General features: G+C 37.5%; 1 protein-coding gene across 16 annotated transcripts in view; it reads left to right on the top strand.

The window, feature by feature from the left end:
* Nucleotides 1-26870, top strand: part of MLIP (muscular LMNA interacting protein) — a 257011-nt gene that overhangs the window by 114466 nt on the left and 115675 nt on the right. For 13 of the 16 annotated variants that reach the window (XM_038554337.1, XM_038554338.1, XM_038554340.1 and 10 more), the window contains 2 exons: nucleotides 7973-8128; nucleotides 10791-11183. In XM_038554337.1, the coding sequence (XP_038410265.1) occupies nucleotides 7973-8128; nucleotides 10791-11183 (549 nt within the window). Of the gene's footprint in view, nucleotides 1-813; nucleotides 899-7972; nucleotides 8129-10790; nucleotides 11184-26870 lie in introns of all 16 variants that reach the window. The other 3 variants (XM_038554347.1, XM_038554343.1, XM_038554342.1) reach the window with 2 other exon arrangements.

Here is a 26870-nt window from a genome sequence, read left to right on the forward strand (position 1 = left end):
AGCACAAATATAGATATTTCAGATTTGGAGAAAAATCAATACTTAAAAAAATAGAAATACGGAAAGCTGAAGACTCCAATCAATTTCATGTGTGAAGTCTTGAGGTTTGTTCGTCTGCAGTCAGGACACTCACTGTCTTCCAGGAAGCTCGGAAGGGAATTTTGTTTCAACAAATATTGATTCCAAGCTTCATTCTAGAGCTAATTTGATTAATAGCAAAATTTCAGTCACTACAGATGCTCTTGCTGCTTGCATTTACATGCCAAAGAATGATAATGCTATTGATTTTTTGAAATGATCACTGTGTGTTTTCTAGTGCTTTATTTAGACACAGTGTTTGCATGTATTTCTACCTCTGAATGTTCTCAGTGAGTGTGACCAACTGGTTGCTGAGATTGGCAGATGCTCGGGCCCTTCAATCAGCTTCTCGTCCCTGCACAATCTGGCTTCTCTCTTTTCGGAGAATATGTAATTGGAATACATGCTTGACAAGAAAAGAGGGCAAACACATATAGGTGGCTTTTTTTTCCTTTCTTTCTTTCTTTCTTTTCTTTCTTTTTTTTTTTTTTTTACTTCTCTTGGCTTCATTTCAGCAGTCAGTGTGACCTCTCGTGAAGTTCCACATCTAAAAATTATCTAAACATAAATCTACTCTGGAGACTACAGAATTCTTCAATTCAGGGAGGATTCCACTTTACCTCTTTTTAGAATTCTTTTTTTCTGTGTGAGTGTATGTTGTTTTAGTGAGAGGCTCCCTTCCCACCTCAGTCATCGGTTTGCTCACTCCCTTATGTGATGAATCAATGCTTCCAGAACAGGGGCTTCCGAGTGTCTGCGGGAACATTACTTCCAAATGAACTCGTGCGTCTTAGCAGGGAGCATTCAGACCACAGCCCAGGTAAAAGGAAGTCTTTCCTTAATGCTTTCAAGAACTTTTAAAGGCTGTGCACTCCGGTGTTTGCTGCAAGAGGGCTTGCGGGAGAGCTGCCTGGGTATAGATAAATTTGACTGTATATCAAAATGAAATGTTATCTACAGTTAGTGGAAGGGGTGAGCAGATAAAAGCAAACTGCTTACTGGCCAACCAAAGAAAATGCTCAGGACTGCCCTTGGTGTAGTGTTGAAGCTGACATCCTGTGATGTCTCTTCTTAACGGGAGGGAGGCTAGTGGCCATCTGCGAGTGTGGGTGTCAACATGGGAAGGAAGAGAACTTTTAGGGGACTAGAAGACAGGAAGGCATTGCAGCCTCAAACTGAGCAATGGAGCACTTGACCTGCATGGCATGGGGAAACCTAGTTTCTTAAGTTATTATTTGGCTGTCCGGTGAAAGGGGGACCGTCTCATAGAGTTTTGAGTGCTTGAAACCATATTTAGGGTACGATTTTAATCCTTTAGGGCTAATTTCTATTATTAAAATAGTTTCCCATGGATAGGAACTAAGATGTGTTTTTAAATGGCAGTGACAACTGAAAGTGTTAACTGGCAGTTAACAAGTGCAATGATATTAACATGCATCTGTTTCTGCTTTGTGTGGAAAATGATTTTTCATCACCATAGCGATTCATTCCTGGGCTCCACAGGAACTTGGCCACCGTATGCAGTAAGGAGACAAAATTTTTTTCTTCTTTTCTGAGCAGGGGATTCAGCAGTCTACCGGCTAACACGTGGCTCTTCATCTAAATGTTACATCGTGTAGCTAGTGTAATTTCAAATCCTTTTCCAACCTAAATTCTGTGCAAAAATAAAAAATCTGTACCTCCTTGGTTAGAAAACAGGATGCTAGGTAAGAGTGATGAAAAGAGCCCCGTGCTAACACTGTATTCCCAGCTTAAAAGCAGATACCAAGCCATTGCCCTTTTTGTGGTTGTGCTTCTGAGGATATGTGTGCAGATAGGAATTTATCCCTGATCTTTTTCTCCAACAGTAACCTAGGAAGATGAATACATCGTTAGTCGTATTAGATTTTCCCTTTTATGTTATATTTGAATGACATCATGTATTGTTTCAACTAAAATTTAAAAAATAATGTTCTCCTACAAAGGGGAAGACAGTTTATGTAGGATATGGATGTGTCTGTAGAAAAATATGACAATAATGTAAAAAGAAATAATTTTACTTTTCTTTTGCTTTTGTTGTCAACATGTGGTTATGCTTAGAAATTCCCTTGAGGGCGTTGTGTTAAAAGTGCACCTTATGTACCGAAGCATCAGTTTTCATTCATATTGTGTTTCCATTATATTCACTAAAATTATAGCTATTACCCTTTGTTTTATTTTTTAAAAAAAGATTTTTATATATTTGAGAGAGACAGAGACAGAGATAGTGAGAGAAAGCATGGGGGTACAGCACGGAGAGGAAGAAGCAGACTCCCTGCTGAGCAGGGAGATCCCAGGACCCCGAGATCATGACCTAAGCCGAAGGCAGACGCTTAACCAACTGAGCCACCCAGGCACCCCAGCTATTACCCTTTAAAAAGTCTATAGTTTATAGGGTTGTCAATAGTGGAGATCTATTTGTATTTTAGAGATTTAAGTGGCATGTATTATACAAATTTATGCAAGACCATCGAAGAAGTAAATTTCTCGGATTGTGTGCATTTTAAAGGCAAAGCCACTTCCTGTTAGTAATGTTATATGTATTTCATACTCATGGAGCACTTATACTGAAGCCTTTCATACATCAGTTTTTGACTTTTACTGGGATAGAACCTAAGATAGACTTGTAGTCATCATGGGGGCAGATGGGGCAAGCCTATGGAACCTGGGGATAAAGTCACAATTTCACCTCTTTTTTGACTCCTAAAAGACTGTTTTTATCTCTTACCCACATGAAATTCTGTGATGAATTATCTGAACTACCTCTAGTGATTTTGTTGCTAAAATCACTCTCCATCTATCATGATATTGATGAGATTAGTCATGTGAAAAAGCCTTCCTAGAAAATAATCTATCCAGTAAGTGTGTTGTATTATTATTGCTGATAAGACTAATGGGCTTCCCAAATCTCACAAAGGATCTAATGTTCTTTACCACAATGGAGAGCATTGATTTATTATTTTCTGATGATTAGCTGCAACCTGGGAATTTTGACATGACTGCAATGAGGCAATAATGACAACTGTCTTTAAAGGCATAAAAGAATATTAGGGGCACCTGGGTGGTGCAGCCGGTTAGGCATCCGACCCTTGGTTTCAGCTCAGGTCATGATCTCAGGCTACTGAGATCAAGCCCTGCATCGGGTTCTGCACTCAGCACAGGGTCTGCTTGTCCCTCTCCCTCTACTCCTCCCCCTGAACTCTCTTTCTTTCATAAATAAATAAAATCTTGTATAAAAAAAAGAATATTAAAACATGAGAGTTGGATCAGAAGGGTTTGTCTGTATGTATGATATTCCTTGAGGAATATGCATCATTTCTAGAAGGCATAGCTATTTTCATTGTTTAGTTACCAGAAAGTTTTACTGTATAATAGATGGCCTATGGTTAGTTCATTCGTCCTATAACTTGGGTGAAATCTCTTATAGGAGACCCAATTCTCTTTGTTTGATTACATGCTCAAAAAGAAAATATACAATTACTAATCTAGTGTCCTAGGCAGCCTGCTCCAGGTACCACCTGACCCCAGGGTCACATTGTACCCTCATGCTCTCCAGTCTTGCTGTCACCCAGTGTGACTTCCATTTTTGCCAGGCTGACCTTGCCAGCCCTCTTGTCTCATAGTTGCTTGAGCTTCACAAGCTCAGTGACTTTTCTGTTTTTTCTTCTCAGATATTCAGTCTCAAGGCCAAAGCCTAGACCACATAGAATTACCATACCTCTAAATCCTAAACTCTCACATACCATACTGTAAACCCAACCCATTCTCCCAGACACTCACTGTGCTACTGAATCTGTACTCTGAGCCTCAGAGAACACTGGAATCTGAGGGTCTGGAATCTGAATCCTGGAATCTGAGGGTCTCTCTTCTGGACCCATCCAAACTCCACTCCATGGTGGTCATTTGCTTTCCTCTCAAGGGTCCTCAATTTCCTTCTGCTAAAACTACTTCCAAACAACAGCTCTGTAAGTGCTACAGTTGACTTTCCCTGTTCTTGTGAGAGGTCATTTGAATATGCCTGCAGGGAATATCAAACCACCAAGCAAATTTGCTTTACCACAACAAATTCATGGGCCCTTAGTATAGCCTATCAGTCCTTTTGTTTATAGTCAGGCATCTTTCCTATTGATGTCAATGATATTCCAGTCTTTTCTATTTTCCTTAAAATCCCATGTCACCTTTGCCGGTTCTTCTTTAGCTACTGGATCACTTAGTGTTCCGAGTCTAGAGGGTTCAATCTTGGACCTCTTCTTCTCCTATTTTTGCCTACTCCCTTGGTGATCTCATCTGGTCTTGTGGTTTTAGATACTATGTATCAGTTAACAACCCTAATAATTTTATCTTTAGCACAGACTTCCCTCTAAACTTGACTCATGCCTGCATTTCCACTGGGATGTGTATCTGACATAGCAAATTTGATCTTTATTCTTGGGCTAGCTTCACCTGTTGTTTTCCCCATTTTAGTGAATAAAATCTCATTTCTTGTAGTCATTCAGGTCAATAATTATGTACTCCTCTTTTTTTTTAAAGATTTAATTTATTTATTCATGAGAATACACAGAGAGGAGAGAGAGAGAGAGGCAGAGACACAGGCAGAGGGAGAAGCAGGCTCCATGCAGGGAGCTCGATGCGGGACTCGATCCTGGGTCTCCAGGATCACGCCCTGGGCTGAAGGTGGTGCTAAACTGCTTAGCCACCTGGGCTGCCCTTGATTCTTATCTCTCTCCTATATCCCACATCTAATTTTTAAGCAGATTCTAAGTTTTCCTTTAAAATATAGCCAGAATCTTAACTATTCTTATCATGGTTACCATAGCAACCCAAGTTCAATCTACCATTTTCTCTCCCATGGGCCATTGCAATGGCCTTATAACCAGTCTTCATAGCTTATAACTATATAAGTACCATATATTTTACATATTTATTTTTGTTTACTACTTCTTCCACTAGAATGTAAATTCCATTAGTGTAAAGATTTTTGCTCACCATTATATCACCACCACTTAGAGAGGTGTCTTAGCATTCAGTAATGAGACCTTGTTGAATAAATGAAAGTAAGTAGAAGGTAAAATATTCAAGTGAGTGTTGATTTTAGTAGGCACATAGTGGCGGGACTTAAGGCCACATAAAAGAACAAAGACACAGGTAGATAAGTAGATGTGATGGGAACCTTGGAAATTCTTTTCCGATTGCTTCAGTTATCTCAGTGAAATAAGAAACAAAGTCATCAGCTCAGAGTAAGACCATTGAAGAAGCTGTAGGGGGTTTGAAGAAAGAGGAGAGGATGCGAGTTTTCTAGGAAAGTGGGAGAGTGCATGGGCTATCAAGCTATAGTGTGTTTATAGAGCAGCATTGAAGGGTCTGCTTGGGCTGAGAGTCATAAATTCGAAATGAAACCAGTAAGCATAGTTGTGTGATTTCCTCCAATCACATACCTTTTTGGTGCAGGAGTAGAGTAGGTAGGAGGTTAGATTTTGTGAGGATGTCAATTTACCCAAATGGGAAGGGATGATGTGAGAGGGAAGGACACTTGAAGAATATGCATGAGGGGAACTGTGGGGAATAGAGTCACTGAGGCTGGTTAAAAAGAAAAAAAAAATATGGGACCATAAAATTTTGGAGGGATCAGTAGATTTTCATTCTGGTGGGGTCTGAGAAATGTTGGAGTTGGAGTATGAGAGGGGGGTATGGAAGGAAAAGAAGTGGCAATCAGAGGGCAGAGAATAGAAAACGTGACATTATAGAGGTGTTGTGGCTATTGGTTGAGGCTAGGTATTTGAGAAGCAGGAAGGAATAGAGGCCAGGGCAACGCACTCTGAGCAATGATGTTCGTATCACACAAAGCATAGTGTTAAAGAGAGTGGAATTGAGCCAGGAACTAAATCTTCAAAAAGGGAGGGCTTAATTTGGGTGCGGGCAGATGACAGTGAAGAGGAGAGGTTATGAGTGGTATACACTAATAACAAGAGATTCAAATCTGGCAGTTCCTAGGTAAGAGGAATGTAGAATGGTCTGGAAGCAGTACAGGGGAGTGAGGCAGACATTCTTGTACTTCCAGGGCCAGAGTGAGAGAAAATAGCTACCATTAAGGTTGCATCTTAGAGACAGAGCCTTTCAGAAGAAGCCATGGTTTGGCTAAAGCTAGGATAGTTAGAGGTTAAGGACATGGAGGATTTTGTGATGGCTGACTGAATACCAGAAAGTGTAGGGTTGAAAGTCTTCAAGAGTTGGAGCAGGGCACAGATGGGAAAAGAATGAGGGGTGTGCATAGCACACAGGGGTTGTGGGGTGACTCTGAGGCCCAGGTTTCTCACAGGGGCTGACATGGCTGGAGTTAAAAGGAATGCCAAGATTAAGCCTGAGGGGTCCAAGGCCTTAAAAGGGGGCATGACTTAAAGAGAGAGGTGAGTTAGGGTCTTACCAGTGTGTATCGTATTTCTTCTGATGAGGCATGGAGGTGGCTGAGAATAAGTGTTACTCTAACTACATGGGGCTGATAGTATTATAGCTATCGATTATAGCTATATAGCTATTGATTATAATTGAATGTTGATTATGCCACTTTTCTGTTTCCCCAATGCACCATATTCATGAGCTTTTCTGTATCTTAGTTCATTATCTCTGGACTCAAAGGAGGCCATCTTCTTTCTCCTGTTCCCTTAGCTTATTTTGCCTGCTTCTTCCAGGACCTTGTTTTGCTTACCTTCTCTCCTGGTTCCTCCTGCCAGGCTACAGATGTGTTCAAGTCTATTCAATTACATGCCAGTACAGGCACCTCTTTGACTCTCTTTCTCTTGCTAATTACTTCCAACATCCCTCCTTATTCCTCATCCAAACTTCTTGAAAGAAAAATTTATGGCACCATCTTCTCTTTTTCCCTTTCATTTAGTCCTTATTCTATTGCTCTTGGCTTTCTGTGCTTGTTACTAGCCATGCGTCTTTTAAAACCAGAATTATCTATCTAAAACTCTAATGTGACTTCATCATTTCCCAATCTATGGTCCTATAATGGTTGTCTGTTGCCAATAGGACAGAATCTAAGCTTGATCCACACTGCACTGTTGCTGCCCTTCCATGTTTCCATTCATCTGGTTTTCTTAGCCCAGGATAGCCTTATCTTCCTCTTCACTGGGAGTACATTTCAGATATTGCCTTTTACAGAGCTTCCCAGGGGGGATAGGTAGGTACCCCTCATTACTTTTCCCTTAGTATTGTCTGCATACCCTTTTTTCTTCTTGTGCATGGTCTGTTGACCATTGCTTATTCACTATGGCATCCCTGGCTCCTGAGTGCCTCCCACACAACAAACACTAAACACAATTATTCTTGAATGAATAAAGTATGAATAAAAGAGAAAGTATATCCTTGAGGATAGGCATTGGCATTCTAGTAGCCAAAAAGAGCATACTTTCAATTTTAAATCCATTTCTTAGTACTCCCATTAAGGGTATATATTGGAAATTTCTTGTAGGCTTGGTAATTATGAGACAAACTGAACAGGCAAACCGAGGGTTAAATGAATAATGGTAAATTTTGAAACAGACTAGATGCTGTATTTGTGATGACCTTACTGAGGTAGATGTGCCCTGTAATATTCCAAGAGATCAACTAGCCAATCCACTGTTTTGTTGCCATCCCCTATAACAGGATCTTTCTGGGGTTGTATTACTTTCTCTGATAAATGGAGTAATTAAGGAAAGGGATCTGATCAATTATCACTATTTTTATAGCTGTTTTCTTTGGCAACCATACACACAATCACAGGATAATAGGCAACTTATCAAAATAAATGAGGTAACTATCATGGTATATAGAAAATAAAGTCAAGATAAACCTTTGACAGGACTGAAAGTCTAATTTATTACATGTCTCATAGGTCTCTTCTGGTGATTCTGAAGCCAAACCTCTGATCTTCACATTTGTCCCCACTGTCAGAAGACTACCAACCCACTCTAAGTTGGCTGACACCTCTAAATTTCTTGTTAAAATTCCTGAGGAACCCAGTGATAAGAATCCAGAAACTGTAAATAGGGTAGGATTACTTTTGTTCTTTTTTTGTATTAAGCAATTGTATATTAAACATTAATTGTCCATAAGAATAACTTGGAAATTTGTATGAATGTTTATTTCCTTTGCACAAAGTGAGATGTCTGTGAAATGTAAGGTTGACTAAAAATATAATGTGTAATAGAAACCCAAACTTTATCATACTCTCTTTCTCTCTAATACACTATTCTCAACTTTTCTCAGTTGATGTCCTATTCCTTGCTCTTCACATGCACATTCTGCCTCCTGGCACTTCCTCTTCTCCCAAATATGTCTTAAAATAGTAAAAACAAAATTTCTTGAAAAGTTTGAATTTATGTCAATTTCTTGACAGAAAATACAAGATAAAACAGTGATGTATTATTGTTTTACATGCAATAAATAAGCAAAATTTAAAATGTGCAATATCCTGGGCTGGGTCAGTTGTGAAGATATTGACATGCTCACACTTTGCTACTAGCTTTGTGAATTTGTGTAAGTTTGGTGGAAAACCCTTATCCACAGTCATAAAAATGTGTATAACCTTTCAGTGATCTAACTCTTGGAAATGTTTTCCAAGGAAATAGTAAAGAAGCAGAAAAATGTTGTGTAGGAAAACAGGAAAAAATAAAAATAGTTTAATAGCTAATAATCAGAAAAAAAGTTAAGAATGTGATAATACATCACTTTCAGAAAGTTATAATCATGGCAATTATGTAATTTTATGGCAAAAGTTACTGTTATAAAACAGTAAGAGACAAGATAGATTATCAAATTCTATTTATATGCTGTTAATGCTTATCTAAAATGAAGACCAAGACTGGAAATAAAATTAAAACAAACTTTAAAGAATCCTTAAAATGACTTTTGTTAGACTAATGACATTTTGGGTGAAAAAAACTTTCTCTTTAAAATGTATTTCAGTACCATCTCCTTATGAGCAAAATATGACTGGGGGACTTTGGGGCATTCTTGAACCACTAAAAGGGGATAAAATAATCTGATTCACCTTGTCTGTATGAAAACATCCAGAAAGTTATAATATATCTGTGATCCGAGATTTTCAATGCTACTACCTTATTTCAAAGACTCTTGAGGTCAAATTATTTCAAGGAGATCTTGAATGCTACAATAGGAATTTCTGGGAAGTTTCTCTCTTACAGTACTTGATTACACATAATATATTTATGAGATCCTTTGTTACAGGTGCTATGAGCACATGAGACTGCAGATATATGAATTCATCTTGGTTGCAAACCTCCAGAGCATCCTAAGATGTTGATATTTGCTGATTGAAATGAAAAACACACAACTACATATTTAAAATATTCAAGATTTTTCCTCCTATTTTTAAAAATAGTTTAATATTAGAATAGGGTAAATCATCCCTTGATCATTTATATATTTATCCACTGTTTACTGAATACACTATATGCTTGGTGCTGTGTTCTGAATGAGTAAAATCAACTCACATAAGTCATTATTGGGAAGGCATGCAATAAAAAATGTGAAGTGTATATAATAAAATTTCAGACAGTGATAAAGCTGTAAAAAATATATCAGAGGACAGAGAATCATGGACTATAGGAAGGGAATTATTTTAGATCATTAATAATGTTTTCAAAAACTAGTTCAATTATTGCCATCTTTTTAGTTATTGCTATTTTTTGTAATAAGCAATTTGTCTTTGAATCCTGTTATTTTTAATTTAAACTTATTTTTGGGTTTTTGTGATTGTACAGTATTTTAATTTAAAATGCGAAATGACCATTGTTCAAGAAATCCTAATTGGAGGGAATTTGTGTTTTGCTTCAACTAAATTATCATCAGCTGAAAAAATGTGCAATGGATATATAAAATCACCTCCTTATTTTAGTTATATATAATTAGTAGTTTGACTTCTATTTTCACACATACAACATATATGCACATAATAGCATATGCTAAATTTATCATCATGTTTGAAATTTCATTTATTTTAGTTTACTTAGTGTCTTTTTTAATGTTTTATTCCTAAGTAATTTTAGGCCTAAAGAAATGTTACAAAGAAAAGGATCGTAACCACAGCATGGTTATCAAAACCAGAAAAATAAACATTGGTCTTTTAAACACAATCTTAGTGTTCACTGCTGCCATTGTTTCAGAAGATGTTTGATAGCTCGATAAAGCTATCTTACTCTGGTCTTGTAAACCCTCTATGCACTCATAGAAAATTGGATGGGAAAAGATTTAGAATTACAAAATAAAATAGCAGTGGAAAATACTTTGTACTAAAAATATCTACTTGTTTCTTTGGTGTCTTATTCTTGAGTTCTTTTCAATTAGTTCAGATTGTTTTGTCTGAATGTCTATGTAGTTTATTGCAATTTTATTTTTCCTTTCAGGCTTTTGGAGATATTTGTATTATTTTAGAAACTTTCAATGGGGTTTCCTTTCTCTCCTGGCTTATATAGGATATACAGGTTTTGCTTGACCAAACCCCATTTGTTTCATGAATGTTTCCATTAACTTCAACACAATCTCTCCTAAACCAACCTAATTTTTAAATATATTAAAAAAAAATCTTGTCCTTGGAGATTATAAGCAGATTAAACTTTTAAGTGTACATGCAAAAAGGAAGCCATTGTCAGACCAATGTTAATACTTTTATGCCTCTACATTAATTGCAGTCTGAGTCCAATGAGTACTTGACGTTGAATGCTGGGAGCCAACCAGAGAGAAACCAAGGGACATTGATTTATCCTTCAGAGGTCAGTGAAAAGATTTCACAAGAAAGGGGATTTAAAGCAAAAGAACTTCAAGGAATGCAGCAAAGTGACCTCTTCAAAGCTGAATATGTCTTTATTGTGGACTCGGAAGGGGAGGATGAAGCTACAAGTGGAAAAGATGAACAAGGCCCCCCTGGGGGGTTGGGCACCACAGCTTCTCGGCCCAAGTCTCTAGCAATTTCCTCCAGTCTGGTCTCTGATGTGGTACGTCCCAAAACACGGGGGACAGACCTCCAGGCCCCATCACATTCTGAAATGCCTCATGGGATTGCCCCTCAGCAAAAGCACGGGCAGGTAGGTTTTTCTTCTTCTCATAAGAAAAAATGAATGTTTATATACTCTTTATCCTTTGTCTGCAAAGGCCTTCCTGTTTGAGGCATACAAAACTCTCAAAGAAAAAGATGTTGAAAAACCAAAATCCCAAGATCATAAATCAACACAGAGTAAATATAGATAATACATTCATAAGACAAAAAAGATTATATAATTGTACTGTGAATTGGCTGAAGAGAAAATGTAAAATGTTCAGCTGGAGTGGATCTGGGGGAATGTTATCTCTTACTTTTGAACAATTCTTGGAAAAGGTTGACTCTGGGAGTTTCTTAGGAGAGAGTGCCTGGTTAGCTGAATGCATCCACAAGCATACTGCAGATATGAGAAAGATCCTGTGGGGAGACATCAGTTGGATGTTAGACATAGGCACATTATTTTTAAACTACTGAAAGAGTAGTAGAAAGATATGCTAGGAAGTAAGAGTGTGTAAGAAAAAAAAAATCTCACCTGTGTTTCTTAAGGAGAATATCTGTTGTGGTCCTGGAAGCCACTAACACAGGTCTTGCCTCAGTGAAATGGGAAGAAGATACTACCCCAAAACTTAGCAGCAAAATTGAATAGTCCCTTTAAGTTGGAGAACCTATTTAAGACCCATTTCTGTGATGGGAGGAAAGAAAGGGGGTAGATAGGGAGGGAATCTGAAGAGAAAAATGGAAGAATTTGCCATTGGCTGGCTATTTGTTGTGATGAAATTATAAAATGACTCTGAGAAGGCATAGGTAGAATGTCAGGTATGCAGAGGCTGGCTTTGGGAGTAGACAGTGGATGCAAAGTTGTCCTTGAGAAAGCACGAGTCAGTACCCAGGATTTCCTGTTTAGGATCTGCTAAACCAGGCACTTGCAACATCACAAAGTAGTGGGGAGAACATTTTTATTGGTGAGTTGGCCTTTTGGTGCTGCTAGGACCTATGCTTGGATATCTTATTTTGGGTGCCACCTTATTTTCATTTGTACAGCTTTCACGGACTTCCTGACGCTGAATTTATGCCACCTATAAGCATCCAGTGTCCTTAAGCTATATTTTAGTGATAGAAGACTCTCACTGACCCCACCTCAGTCTACTGAACTAAAACATTTATTTCTTCTCAAAATTTATTCTTAGACAGTTGGAACATTGGAAATGTTCTAATCATATAATTAAACATATTCTCAGTAAGCAGTGATAGACTTAAACATTTCTTTCTTGCCTCGGGAAAGATGATAGAATAGCCAAGTTGGAGACATGGGGGTTTCCAAAGTCAGGGAAGAATAATTTGATGATACCAAGTATAAGTAAACAAAGAAAATATTCTTAATGAAGCAATTTTTGGATTTTTGCTTTACTTTTACCCTCAATTGTTAGATTTCTTTCCCTGAGTTGGTCATTTGTTTTTATATGACCAAGTACACAGAAGTAAAACTAGAGACTGAACATTCTTTGGGATCTTTTGTCCAAAATGATCATATGGCAGTAGATCATAGTTGATGTAATCAAAGCTCTTAATGAAAAGGCAAAGTTTAACCTAATTCATTGGCGGTGGCTGAAAATGATGGTTACCACTAATGGGGGAATAGTGGTTTTTGAAATGTTTGGGAGTAGCCATTGTTCCTGTTTCACTTTCCTATAATAATCTGTTTGAGGGTCACCTGGGTGGCTCAGCAGTTGAGTGTCTGCCTTTGGCTTAGGGTGTGATCCCGGAGTCCCAGGCTTGAGTCCCACATCGGGCTCCCCACAGGGAGCCTGCTTTTCCCTCTGCCTATGTCTCTGCCTTTCTCTTTCTCTCTCTCATGAATAAATAAATAAAAAAATCTTAAAAAAATAATCCATTTGAGTGATGAATAGTAGACCATCATCAAATAAAAATAAGATAAAATAAGAATAAGATAACTGTTAACCACAAATGTCAATCACAGAGAAATGACCAGAGAACCGAAGAAGGCATTCTGAGAATTTTAGTGTAGTCAGTAGCAGAAGCAACAAGTTTAAAGCATATTCCTGATTGGATTACTTGATGCCAACAACATCAACTTTTCAATCAGAAATGTAGTCATATAAGTGAATTTCTGGTCTACCTGGTAAAAACGAATCTGTGTATAGAACTGTCCATAAACTAGCACTATTAATCAGCAATAATTTATTAAGCTATTCAACAAGATGCCTTCAGTTCCTGCTCTGGCTTTTAATCTTTCCATAAACTAGCCTAGATGTCATTTTCTATCCAGATCTTCTACTTCTCTTCTTCAGTTCTTCTGAACTATCACAAAAGTGCATACTTCATACTTTTCCATACCTAAGCCCCTGATTCCTCCAAGTATAAAGCTTTTTGCTTTCCTGGGCACATTCCATTTTGCGCTAGGTTACTCGATACTCTAAACTCAGTTCAAGGGCAGCCCAGGTGGCTCAGCGGTTTAGCGCCTGCCTTTGGCCCAGGGTGTGATCCTGGAGACCTGAGATCGAGTCCCACATCGGGCTCCCCGCATGGAGCCTGCTTCTCCCTCTACCTGTGTCTCTCTCTCTCTCTCACTCTGTGTGTGTGTTTGTCTTATGAATAAATAAATAAAATCTTTGAAAATAAACTCAGCTCAAGTAGTGCCTCTTCCTAGAGACATTCCCTATGAAGTTAAGGCTTCTCCTCCATCTTTACCATTTTCCATATAGTTTTTTAGCCATTTTAGGAAATCTCCATTATAACTCCTTTCACCCTACTGTAATAATGGATTATCTTTCTTCCTCATGAAACAGAGAGCAATATAAGTCAAGGTTTGTCTAATTTATTTCTGTGTCTCCAGCACTTAGTACAGTGTCTTGCATGTAGATGAGGTTCAATAAAGTATGTAAACTGAATAAATATTTAAGAGTTCACATCTTTGAAGTCTTTACACAGATATTGACTCCTTTATGAAGTCAGCTTTGGTTCTCTGAGTCAAAATAAACTATCCCTCAATATGATTCTGATAGCTTTTTCTCTGTACATCTTTTATAATACTTATCCTATTTCAGCATGTATTATAACTATTTAGGTGCATGTCTTATCTCCCCTAGCAGATAGTAAAGTCTTTAGAGGTAAAATCCATGTTAAATCCATTTTATTAAACATTTTGTTCCCTACAGTGGTTACTATTTTATCATAAACATAGTCCATATAAATATTGAGTTGAATATATTGATGTTCCAAATACTTCCATTGAAGTAACATGTTTAAATGAAAGTGCACTATGTTAAAAAATCACAAAATCGTTAAAAAATTTAAAGTGTAGGTCAAAAATAAAAATGATATGTAAAATAAGCAATTGAGTCAAAATCCTCTCAAATAAAATTCAGAAAGAAAGAGTAATGTTTTTGAGTGTTGGCATCTTGAGTGTTGATGTAAAAGTCTAAACTGTCTTAACTAGGGATAATATTAGAGTTAAAAGAGAGGTGAATATACACATACAAACACAGAGTGATTTGGCTGAAAGACCTATGATAAAGCCTATGGCAACAAGCAGTGACAGTAGGGCTAAAAAGAACTTACAGGGTAGAATTAACTGGATTTGTTCATTGACATATATGGGAAAAGTCAAGGATGGATGAAATTTCTAACCAGGGAAATTGGATGAATGTTGATATTAATTGAGGTTTTGGGAAGTGATAGGAAGAGATAAGACATTTAATGTGGAGTTTGGGTTGCCTTGATGGCACATCATCATGTGCCCCCTCTACTAGGGAGCCAGAAGTATGAATCTGGAACATAGGAGAGGGATAGGAGACTGGAGATATTTGCTACATAAGTTGATGAAAGTGGAGATATTTACTCATGGAAATAATTTGGAACAAAAAGACATAAGGTTCAAGTCAGAATAGAAGCCAATGACAGAGACTGTAAAGGGCCTATGAAAGGGCCATGTCCTTTGGAAGGACGTCCTTTGGGCCACGTCCAAGGAAGTTGAAAAGAGGGATTTCATGCAATGAAAGTTGGTGGGATGTTTAACAAAAAGCATAGTCTACAACAAGGTCAAATAAATAAAAGTCTTATTAATACAAAGAAAAATCAAATACAAAACAAGGTCAAATAAAGTAGGACCTTCAGAGCCCATTAAATCTGGGAATTAGAAGGTCATCAAATGACCTAAAGGGGAACAGTGTGAGTTGGGTGATAGGGACAGAAATGAAGTTGAGAAATGGATGGGTGGTAAGGAAAGGAGCCAATGCACTAGAGGGATGCTTTGGGAAAGCAGGAATGACACTGGCAACATAGTGACCATGTTTCTCTGGGTAGTTTTTTGAAATAATAAACCTTAGTTTCCTCATTTGTAAAGTGGGATAATGATATCAACCTTCCTTGTGAAGATTAAATGAGATAACGTATGTAATGTGCCTAGAACAGTGCCTGGCTCATGGTAGGTTTTCAACAGATGATTTACCATATTTAAGTTTGAGATGGCAGCATGTTTTAGGGTACAGGGTAAAGAATTTGTGAGGTGGGAGAGGTCTTGTTTAAAAATTTTTTTTTCAAGATTTTATTTATTTATCTAAGAGAGAGAGAGAAAGGGAGCATGAGCAGTGGGGAGAGGGAGATGCACAGACTTCCCTCTGAGTGGGGAGCCTGATACAGGGCTTGATCCCAGGACCTTGAAATGATGACCTGAACTGAAGGCAAGATACTTAACTGAATGAGCCACCCAGGAACCCAAGGGAGAGGTTTTATATTGGTTCAAATGTAGCTTAGGTATAAGAACAGAGGGGAAGATATGAAAAATGAGGTCAGAAAAACTGGCTGGGATTAAATAAAGTATGCTTTTACATAAAAGTCTGGGAAATTAGGACACTGGCATGCATATTTATTAAGTACCTAAATTTTATGGATCCATGGAAAAAAATTACAACAAATTATTTGGGTGGGGGGTTAGACATAGAAACCTTCCTAATACCCCCAGGCTTCAATCTGCTCTGATGCATCCCTGAGATCCCTCAATGGTAGCATGTTATTTCCTCTGGATGATGAACAAATTTTGCCATTAGCCCAAGGGGCAGAGGAAGTACATTTATGGAAAATCAAGTTATTTTAACAATTCCAGCAGAAAGGTGATGGAACCTTTTAACAGGAGGGTCTCCTGACTTGTTGATGTCAGAACCCAGTTTTTTTCTTGCTGATGAGGTAAAGACTGAATTTGGTGTCATAGTCATTGTCCCCTTCCCCTGCTCATCTTCACTATCCAGAGTCTAGAGAAGAACAAGAGGGGATAGTCACTGAGGGAGGTGATGAGGCTTTCTTCAAGGAGACACTATGTCCCTGCACTCCGTCCTTCTGTTCCTGAATCCACTAGACACTGTTTCTTCATTCCTGCATGACGGTAATATGACAGGCATTAGAGAGTAAGGGAATTAAACTGTAAAAGGCATAGTACCTATCTTTAAGGAACTTGAAAAAGATGCACCTGAAAACAGTGGCAATGGAAGGGAGCATGTTCTAGGAAGAAGGGGAAGTTCAGGGGGAGGACACCTAGATCAGCCCAGACGATCAGGAAGGGTCACACTGTAGGTAGCTGAAATGTGAACAATGAGTACACAAGTTTTCTTGGCAGATAACTAGGGCCTGGGCATTTCAGACAATGTGAATGGCCAGGAAAGTACCAACATGTAAGAAGAAGATGGAAAAAGACAAGGGATATGAAAAGGACTTATCAAACCATAGGAAATAAAGTAGGAGACAGTGATAAAAGAGAAGCCACAGATAAAACAGTTTTTAAAAGGAGGGAGAGTTTGGAAGTCAGATAATATGGAGAAGTCAGAAAAGATAAGGCTTGGGAAATATGAATCACTGTAGACATTGGCAATAACAGTTTCTGTGGAAGAGTAGGAAGTAAGACCTGTTATGAAGTCAGTGGGAAGTATATTAGTTTTCCATTGCTGCATAACAGATGACCATAAATTTAATGACTTTAAAAAACACCTATTTATTTTCTCTAGGTTTCCATAGATCAGAAGTCTGTGCCCACCTGAACCAGTTCTTTACTCAGGGCCTCCTGGCTTAGAAGTTTAGGTGTCACTTTGCACCCTCATCTGGAGGCCCCCAAGGGGAAGGATTTGCCTCTAAGCTCCCTCATGTTCTCGGCAGAATTTGTTTCCTTGAGGCTGTACATTTCATGGCAGCTTGCTTCTTAAAGCTGGCAGCAGAGAAAGAAAATCTCCGCTGCTGAAATCTCTAAACTTTGACCCTCTTTTAAAGAGCTCACTTAACTAGGTCATACCTACACAGGATAATCTGTTGACTAACTCAAAATCACCTGACCAGGGACTTGAATTATATCTGCAAAACACCTTCAGCTTTGCCAGGTTCTATTTGAACTATGTCCTGGATTCCACCTGTACCCAAAAGGCAGGGATTACGAAAGGGTGGGACTCCTTGGGAAGTCTCTTTAAGGTGTTTTGGCTACAAAAGTAAGGAAATCAATATCATGATTGTGTGGTGCACAATATTGATTTTTTTTCACTAGTAAATTTTATTATTTTGATTGATTTAAAAACTTTTCATCTTGATTTCTTTCTGAAACTAAACAAGAAATGTATAGTTTTTCTTAAAAAAAAAGCAATGATATTTTATAAATTGCTCTTTCAGATTTTCTTGTCAGCCTGTTTCAAGGAAATCCATGTGTTCAATATACTTGCTCGAAGTTTAGCCCATACCAAATGGTTGTTTAATCCAAATATCTGAGCAGCAAACTGAGCTAATCCCTCTGGTGAAAGTATGGTCAAACAGCCAAGACCACTGGGTAGTTGAAGAGAGTCACTAAAAAAAACAAACAAACAACAACAACAAAAACAACAACATGGGTCTGAAATTAAGGGATATACAGGATCCACAAAAATCTCGGTGTATGTGTGTGCATGTGTTTTTATCAGTCAGCTTTTGCTGCATAACAAACCATGCCAAAATGTAGTGTTTTTGAAGAGTGAGCATTTATTTAGCTCAAGTATCCACAGGCCAGCAATTTGGCTGTGTTCATTTGGGTGGTTCTGCATATCTGGGGCAAGGTCAGCCAATCTTTGCTGTGGTTCACTTATTTGTCTGTAAGCAGTTGCTGGGTTGGCTGGTAGCTCATTAGCTGAGATGTCGTCTTGTATCCTCCAGTGGACTAGCCTGGGTGCATTCACATCAGGGTGATATTCTGTATTCAGCAAGCTGGTAAACTCTAAGGCACTCCTGGCTTCCAAGTCATTGCTTCTTGGATCATTTTTGCTAATGTCCCAGTGGACAGACCAAGTCATAAGACAGTTGAGATGGAGTGGTGAGGAAAAGGACTTTACTTTTTTTTTTAGGAAAAGAGTATTTGGGGCATTTTTATGATCCACTGCATAACATTTATTACTATGTTTTTAAAGATTGGAAGGATTTTGGTTTATATTTATGGGACAAATGAGACAGCTAATAAAAAAGAAAACGGATGGATACATAGCACGTGGGGGATAACTGATGGAATAAAATTCCCAAGAATGCAAGAGCTACTGTGATTCAGAGTATATAGGGAAAATTTACCTCATAAAAGATGAAAATTCGGGCAGCCCGGGTAGCTCAGCAGTTTCAGGGCCTGACCCTGGAGACCAGGGATTGAGTCCCACATCGGGCTCCCTGCTAGGAGCCTGCTTCTCCCTCTGCCTGTGTCTCTGCCTCTCTTTTTCTCTGTGTCTCTCATGAATAAATAAATAAAATAAAAGATGAAAAGTCATTATTTTTCCTTAGAAGGGAGGAAAAGGAACAAGAATAGATCTAGAAAATAATAGATTTTCCTGGTAATCTCCACTTTTCCTTGGAGAAAGTGAAACTAGGTCACCTATTGAGTACAATGAAGGAAGTGGTAAGAGCAGGGTTCATGGAGGGTGTTAACTTTTTCGAAGAGCTGTTATTCAGAGCAGAATAGGAAGCTGAGGCCAAAGCAAATGAAAAAACAACAAAAACCAACCAGCAAAAAGCTGAGAGGTATGAGCCCAGCTGAGACATTAACTTTATGATGACATCAATCTATAGTGCCTTCCCAGACCACATGTGAGTTAGAGAAAGATGGCCACTGTTTCTCTGTACCCACAAGTACAATAATTTCAGATCCACTCTCAGCTAGTGCCTATATACAGGACACGTTCCAGTGTCAAAGGACTATACCTTTTGGATTATACTAGCTAATCAAGAGGACTGTATTATTTTTTGTTTCTTTTTCTCTCCATTCCCATTCTTTTTTAAATTTCAGTATAATTAATGTGCAGTGTTATATTAATTTTGGGTGATCAATATAGTAATTTTACAATTCTATATATTACTCAGAGCTCATATGATAAGTATACTCTAATCCCCTTCACCTATTTCACCCATCTCCTCACCTACCTCCCCTCTGGTAATCATTATACCCTCTAGATCCATCCATATTGTTGCACATGGCAAGATTTCATTCTTTTTATGGCTGAGTACTATTTTGTGTGTGTGTGCATATGTATCTATGTATTACCTCTTTATCCATCTATCAGTGGACATTTGGGCTGCTTCCATAATTCAGCTATTATAAATAATGCTGCAATAAACATAGGAGTGTACTTATCTTTTCCATTTAGTGTCTTCATTTTCTCTGGGTAAATACCCACTAGCGAAATTACAAGATCATATGACAATTTATTTTTATTTTTTTTGAGGAACCTCCATACTATTTTCCACAGTGGCTGTACCACTTTGCATTCCCACCAGCATTGCACAAGGGTTCCCTTTTCTCCACATCCTCTCCAGCATTTGTTTCTTGTGGTTTTGATTGTAGCCATTCTGATAGGTACAAGGTACTATCTCATGGTTTTGATTTGCACTCCTCTGATAATGAGTGATGTTGAGTATTTTTTCATGTGGCTGTTGGCCATCTGGATGTCTTCTTCAGAGAAATGTCTGTGTATGTCTTCTGCCCATTTTTAATTGTATTATTATTATTATTATTATTATTATTATTTTGGTGTTGAGTTATACAAGTTCTTCATATATTTTGGATCTTCATCCCCTATCAGATATGTCAATTTCAAGTATCTTCTCCTATCCCACAGGTTGTCTTCAGTTTTGTTGATCATTTCTTTTGCTGCATAGAAGTTTTTTATTTTGATGTTGACCCAATAGTTCATTTTTGCATTTGTTTCCCTTGATTCAGGAGATATTTCTAGAAAAAAGTTGCTATGACTGATATCAGAGAAATGACTGCCTGCTCTCTCATAGGAATTTTATGGTTTCGGGTCTCACATTTAGATCAGTAATACACTTTGAGTTAATTTTTTGTAGGTATGAGAAAATGTCCAGTTTCCTTCTTTTGCTTGTAGCTGTCCTGTTTCACAGACACTGTTTATTGAAAAGATTGTCTTTCTCCTATTGCATATCCTTGCCTCCTTTGTTGAAGAGTAATTGACCATATAATCATGAGTTTATTTCTGGACTCTCTAATCCTGTTCCATTGATCCATGTGTCCATTTTTGTGTGTGTGTGTGTGTGCTAGCACCACACTATTTTTTATTACTACAGCTTTATAATATATCTTGATATCTGATACTTACAGTTTTCTTTTCTTTTCCAATATTGCTTTGGCTGTTCAGCGTCTTTTGTGGTTCCACAAAAATTTGAAGATTATTCTCTTTAGTTCTGTGAAAAATGCCCTTGATATTTTGATAAAGATCGCATTAAGTCTGTAGATTTCTTTGGGTTATACAGACATTTTAACAATATTTCTTCTTCCAATTCATAAGCATAGAGTGTCTTTCCATTTCTTTGGGTAGTCTCAATTTCTTGCATCAGTTTTTTATAGTTTTTATTTTTTTATTTTTTTTTTATTTATTTTTTTTTTATTTTAGTTTTTTATAGTTTTTAACATGAAGTATTTTCACCTCTTTGGTTAAGTTTATTTCTAGATATTTTGTTATTTTTTATTACAATTTTAAATGAAGCTGTTTTCTTGATTTCTCTTTCCACTTCTTCATTATTATTGTATAGAAATGCAACTTATTTCTGTATATTGATTTTGTATCCTGCAACCTTACTGAATTCATTTATTAGGTTTAGTAGTTTTTTTTTTTTTTTTTTTTTTTTTTTTTGCTGGAATTGTTAGGGTTTTCTATATGGAGTAACATGTGATCTGCATGTAGTGAAAGTTTTACTTCTTCCTTACCAATTTGGATGCCTTTTTCTTTCTTTTTGTTGTCTGATTGCTAGGACTTCTAGTGCTATGTTGAATAAAAGTACTATCAGTGGACATCTTTTTCTTGTTCCTGATATTAGGGGAAAAGTTATCAGTTTCACCATCACATATGATGTTGGCTGTGGGTTTTTCATATATGGCCTTTCTGATGTTGAGGTATATTCTCTCTAAACCTACTTTTTTTGGAATTTTTATCATGAATGGATGGAGATGTACTTTGTCAGATGCTTTTCTGCGTCTATTGACATGATAATATAGTTTTTATCCTTTCCTTGTTGATGTGATATATCATGTTGATTGATTTGTGAATATTGAGTCACTCTTGCATCAAAGGGATAAATTCCACTTGATAATAGTGAATGATTTATTAAAATGTATTGGTGGATTTTGCTTGCTAATATTTTGTTGAGGATTCTTATATCCATGTTCATCAGAGATATTGGCTTATAGTTCTCTTTTCTAGCAGTGTCTTTATCTGATTTTGGTATCAGAGTAATGCTGGTCCCAGGGAATGAATTTGGAAGCTTTCTTTCTATATATATATGGAAATATATATACTTATATATATGGAAATATATATACTTATATATATGTATATATATAATCTATATTATAAATATATACTTATGGTTGTTTTTGTATGTAAAAACAAATATATATGGAAATATATATATATATATATTTGTGTTTTTTTTGTTTTTTCTTTTACTAGTTTGAGAAAAATAGAATTTTTTTTTAAGTAAGCTCCACATCCAACATGGACATGAACTGACAGCCCTGAGATCAAGACTCACACACTCTAGGACTGAGTCAGCCAGATGTCCTGAGAAGAATAGGTATTACCTATTCTAAAGTTTGGTAAAATTCACCTGTGAAGCCATCTGATCCTACAGTTTTGGTTGTGGGAGTTTTTAAGTTACTGATTCAATTTCATTGCCAGTAATTGGTCTGTTCAAACTTTCTATTTCTTCCTAATTTTGTTTTGGGATTTTATACACTTCTAAGAATTTTATCCATTCCTTGTAGGTTGTCCAATTTGTTGGCAAATAATTTCTCATACTATTTTTTAAAATTGTTTGTATTTCTGTGGTGTTTGTTATTTCTTCTCTTTTCACTTGTGATTTTGTGTTCTCACTTTTTTTATGTGTCCAGCTAAAGGTTTATCAATTTTGTTTATATTTTAAAAGAACCACTCCTGATTTCATTGATCTATTTCATTTATTAGTTTCTATTTCTTTGATTTCTGCTCTAATCTTTATTATCTCTTTCCTTTTACTGCTTTCAGGTTTAGTTCTTATTTTTCTAACTCGTTTATGTGTAAGGTTAGGTTGTTTATTTGAGATTTTTCTTGCTTTTTGAAGTCAGCTTATATTGCTATAAGCTTCCCTCTTAGAACAGCTTTTGCTGCAGCCCACCTATTTTGAATAATTGCAGTCTCATTTTCAGTTGTTTCCATTATTTTTTTTTTTAATTTTCTCTTTGATTTCTTGGTTGACCCTTTCATTATTTAGTAACAGGTTATTTAATCTCCATGTATTTATCGTCTTTCCAGACTTTTTCTTTTGGTTGATTTCTCATATCATAGTGCTATGGTCAGAAAAGATGCATGATGTGTCTTAGATCTTTTTCAATTTGGGGGGACTGGTTTTGTGCCATTAACAATCTGCTCTGGATTATGTTCCATGTGCACTGTTTTAGAATGGAGTGTTTTGAATTTATCTGTTAGATCCATCTGGTCCAATGTATCATATGAAGCCACTGTTTTTTGTTTTTCTGTTTGAATGATCTGTTCATTGATGAACATGGGATGTTAAAGTCCCCTACTATTACTGTACTACTACTATTTATTTCCTTTATATTTGCTATTAGCTGCTTTATGTATTTGGGTACTCCCATGTTGGATGCATAAATATTTACAATTGTGTCTTCTTTGTTCCTTTTTATTTTTTAAAGATTTATTTACTTATGATAGACATAGAGAGAGAGAGAGAGGCAGAGACACAGGAGGAGGGAGAGGCAGGCTCCATGCCGGGAGCCCGATGTGGGACTGGATCCCAGGACTCCAGGATCGCGCCCTGGGCCAAAGGCAGGCGCTAAACTGCTGAGCCACCCAGGGATCCCTTCTTTGTTCCTTTTATGGCTATATAGTGTCCTTCTTTTAATCTTGTTACAGTCTTTGTTTTAATGTTTATTTTGTCTGATATAAATATTGCTATTCCAGCTTTCTTCATTTCCATTTGCATGATAAATACTTTTCCATCTCTTTGCTTTCAATCTCCATATATCTTTAGGTATGAAATGAGTCTCTTGTAGGAAGCATATTGATGGGTCTTGCTTTTTAACCCATTCCATCATATGTCTTTTGGTTAGAGTGTTAAGTCCATTTACATTCAAAATAATTATTGATAGGTGTGTACTCATTGCTATTTGTTACTTATTTTATGTTTTTTTTTTTTTTTTTTTTTTTTTGTATTTCTTCTCTGTTCCTTTCTTCCCTGGCTCTCTTCTCTCATAGTTTGTTGGTTTTCTTTAGTGATATACATAGATTCCTTTCTATTGATTTTTTGCATATCTTTTACCAGTTTTTGATTTGTGGTTTCCATTAGGATCTATATAACATTTTATACATAAGCAGTCTATATTAATTAGACAGTAGCTTAAGTTTGCACCCATTCTAAAAGCACTAAATATTTGCTCCTCATCTCCCCTTTCCCATTTTAGGTATATGGCATCATACTTTACATTCTTTTATTCTGTGAATCCCTTGACTGGTTTTTATAGATAAATTTCATTTTAGCGCTTTTGTGCTCCCAACTTTTCTTACTCCTGTTTATAGTCTTTTCTTTTTACCCAGAGGCCTCTCAATCATTTCTTCTAAACTGGTTTAGTCGTGATGAATTCCTTAACTTTTGTTTGTCTGGGAAACTTTTTTTCTATCTATTTTGAATGATAGCCTTGCTGGATAGGGTATTCTTGATTGTAGTTTTTTTTTTTTTTTCTTTCAGTACTTGGAATATATCATGCTATTGTCTTCTGGCTTGAAAGGTATCTGCTGAAAAATAAGCTGATAGTCTTAGGGATTTCCTTCATATTTAGCTGTTTTCTCTTGCTCCTTTTAAATTTCTCTCTTTATCACTACTTTTTGCCATTTTAATTACTATATGTCTTGGTTTAGACCTCCTTGGGTTGACTTTTTGGTGGGTTCTCTGTGTCTCCTGGATCTGGATTTTTGTTTCCTTCTCCAGATTCAAAAAGTTTTAAACTATTACTTCTTCAAGTTAATTTTCTTCCCCTTTTCCCTCCCTTCTCCTTCTGGGATCCCTATAATGTGAATGTCATTATGCTTGATGGTATTGTTGAGTTCCCTTAATCTATTTTCATTTATTATTATTATTTTTGTCTTTTGTTCAGCTTGATTGCTTTCCATTACTCTTTCCTCCAGGTTGCTGATCTACTCTTCTGCTTCTTCTTGTCTACTCTTTATTCCCTCTAGTGTATTTTTAATTGCAGTATTGAGTTCTTCATCTCTGATTGGTTATTGTTTATGTTTTCTGTAATCTTTGTTGAGGGTCTCACTGAGATCTTCCACTCTCTTCAAGTTCAGTGAATATTTTCATGACCATTATTTTAAATTCTCTGTCAGGCATTTTATTTTCTCTGTTTTGTTTAGCTCTCTTGCTGTGATTTTGTCCTATTCTTTCATTTGGGATATATTCCTCTGTCTCCTTGTTTTGTCTGTGTTGTGTTGTGTTGTTGCTGGATCAGTCTGGGGCTGCTTTGAGCTTGATTTGAGTCAGACTAGGCATATGTCAGAGCTATAGTGCCACTGAACAGAAGAGTGCTGTCCTTGTGTTGTGCCCTGGGAATGTTTTGTTGGTGGGTGAGGCCTGCAGTCAGAAAAGATATCTGCTCCCAGCCCACTGCTGTAGCCACAGTTTAACTGGTCTGTATGATGTTTCTTCCCCTCTTCCTGGGGCAGAAGACAGTTTGAAGTGGTGCTGGCCCATTTCAGGGCTGCTTGCATACTGTAACACTTGTGCTCTGGCTTTGGATGGACTCCTGCCAAGGGCATGTTGGATCGGGTGAGCTTGCAAAAGAGCCTGAGGGTGGGGCATGCTGTTAGGAAGCTAGGTGGATAGTGTTGGTGCTATGATGGTTCCACAGATGTCCATATATGGAGACTCATGGTGAGGGTGAGGGGTATTGTATCCACCAGCTCTTTTGTTCTTGGAGATATCACCTAAAGATCCCTTCCCCTCCAGCACACTCTCTGAGATTAATAAATAAATCTCTCTCCCATATACCTCAGGCATTTTTCAAAATCCTGGTTTTATTCTGTGTCTCAGCAGGGTGATTTGTTATGCTGTCTCCAAAGGGTGGGAACTCAGTTTCCTATTGCTCTCCAACTCTTCCAGAGCTGAGCCTGCTGATTTTTAATGTTCTAGGTGTTAAGCTCCACTGATTATAAGAACTCTTGAAGTTAGATTCCTCTGATTTTCAAAGCCAAATGTTATGGGAATTTGTCTTCCCAGTGCAAGTCCTCTAGGCCTGGGACACCTGGTATGGGGTCTGCTCCTCTCCTCTTTTAGCACCTGGGGTGTCCCTACCTCCTAAGGACAGTTCCTTGGGTCATTTTAGTTCCTTGTGTCTCCACCCTTTCTACCCTTTTTGGTGTGACCATTTAGCTATGAAGCTCCACATTTAGCTATGAAGTCTGTTCTGGGGATCCTTGGGTGGCGCAGCGGTTTGACGCCTGCCTTTGGCCCAGGGCGCGATCCTGGAGACCTGGGATTGAATCCCACGTCGGGCTCCCGGTGCATGGAGCCTGCTTCTGTCTCTGCCTCTCTCTCTCTCTCTTTGTGACTATCATAAATGAATAAAAGAGAATCTTTAAAAAAAAAAAAAAGAGTCTGTTCTGCTCATCTTTGGGTCTTTTTCTGGGTTATTTACACGTTTGTGGGTATTATCTAGATGTATCCATGGAATGAAGTGGGCCTAGGTGCCTCCTACTCCACCATCTTTCCAGGAAGTCCTGTTACTACTTTTTTTTTTTATCAGCTTTTAGTAGACTGGGTCCCAGAGCATAATGGCAGTTGGTGAGGTTGATTTAAGAATGAAGATTTGTCAGGTGGGTTGGAAAAAGATCAAGATTGCTAGAATGTTGACAATACTGACAAGAAGGTTGAGAGTAAACAAAGCCCCAGGGGATCCCTGGGTGGCGCAGTGGTTTAGCGCCTGCCTTTGGCCCAGGGCGCGATCCTGGAGACCCGGGATCGAATCCCACGTCGGGCTCCCGGGGCATGGAGCCTGCTTCTCCCTCTGCCTATGTCTCTGCCCCCCTCTCTCTCTCACTGTGTGCCTATCATAAATAAATTAAAAAAAAAAAAAGCCCCCGAGAGGGGCTCTGTCATGAATGAACGATCTTTAGTTCACATTATACATGGAGAAAGTATTGATGACATCTTAAGCATAGCTGTATTT

The sequence above is a fragment of the Canis lupus genome, chromosome 12 (genome assembly GCF_011100685.1).
Source record: "Canis lupus familiaris isolate Mischka breed German Shepherd chromosome 12, alternate assembly UU_Cfam_GSD_1.0, whole genome shotgun sequence".
NCBI lineage: Eukaryota > Metazoa > Chordata > Mammalia > Carnivora > Canidae > Canis > Canis lupus.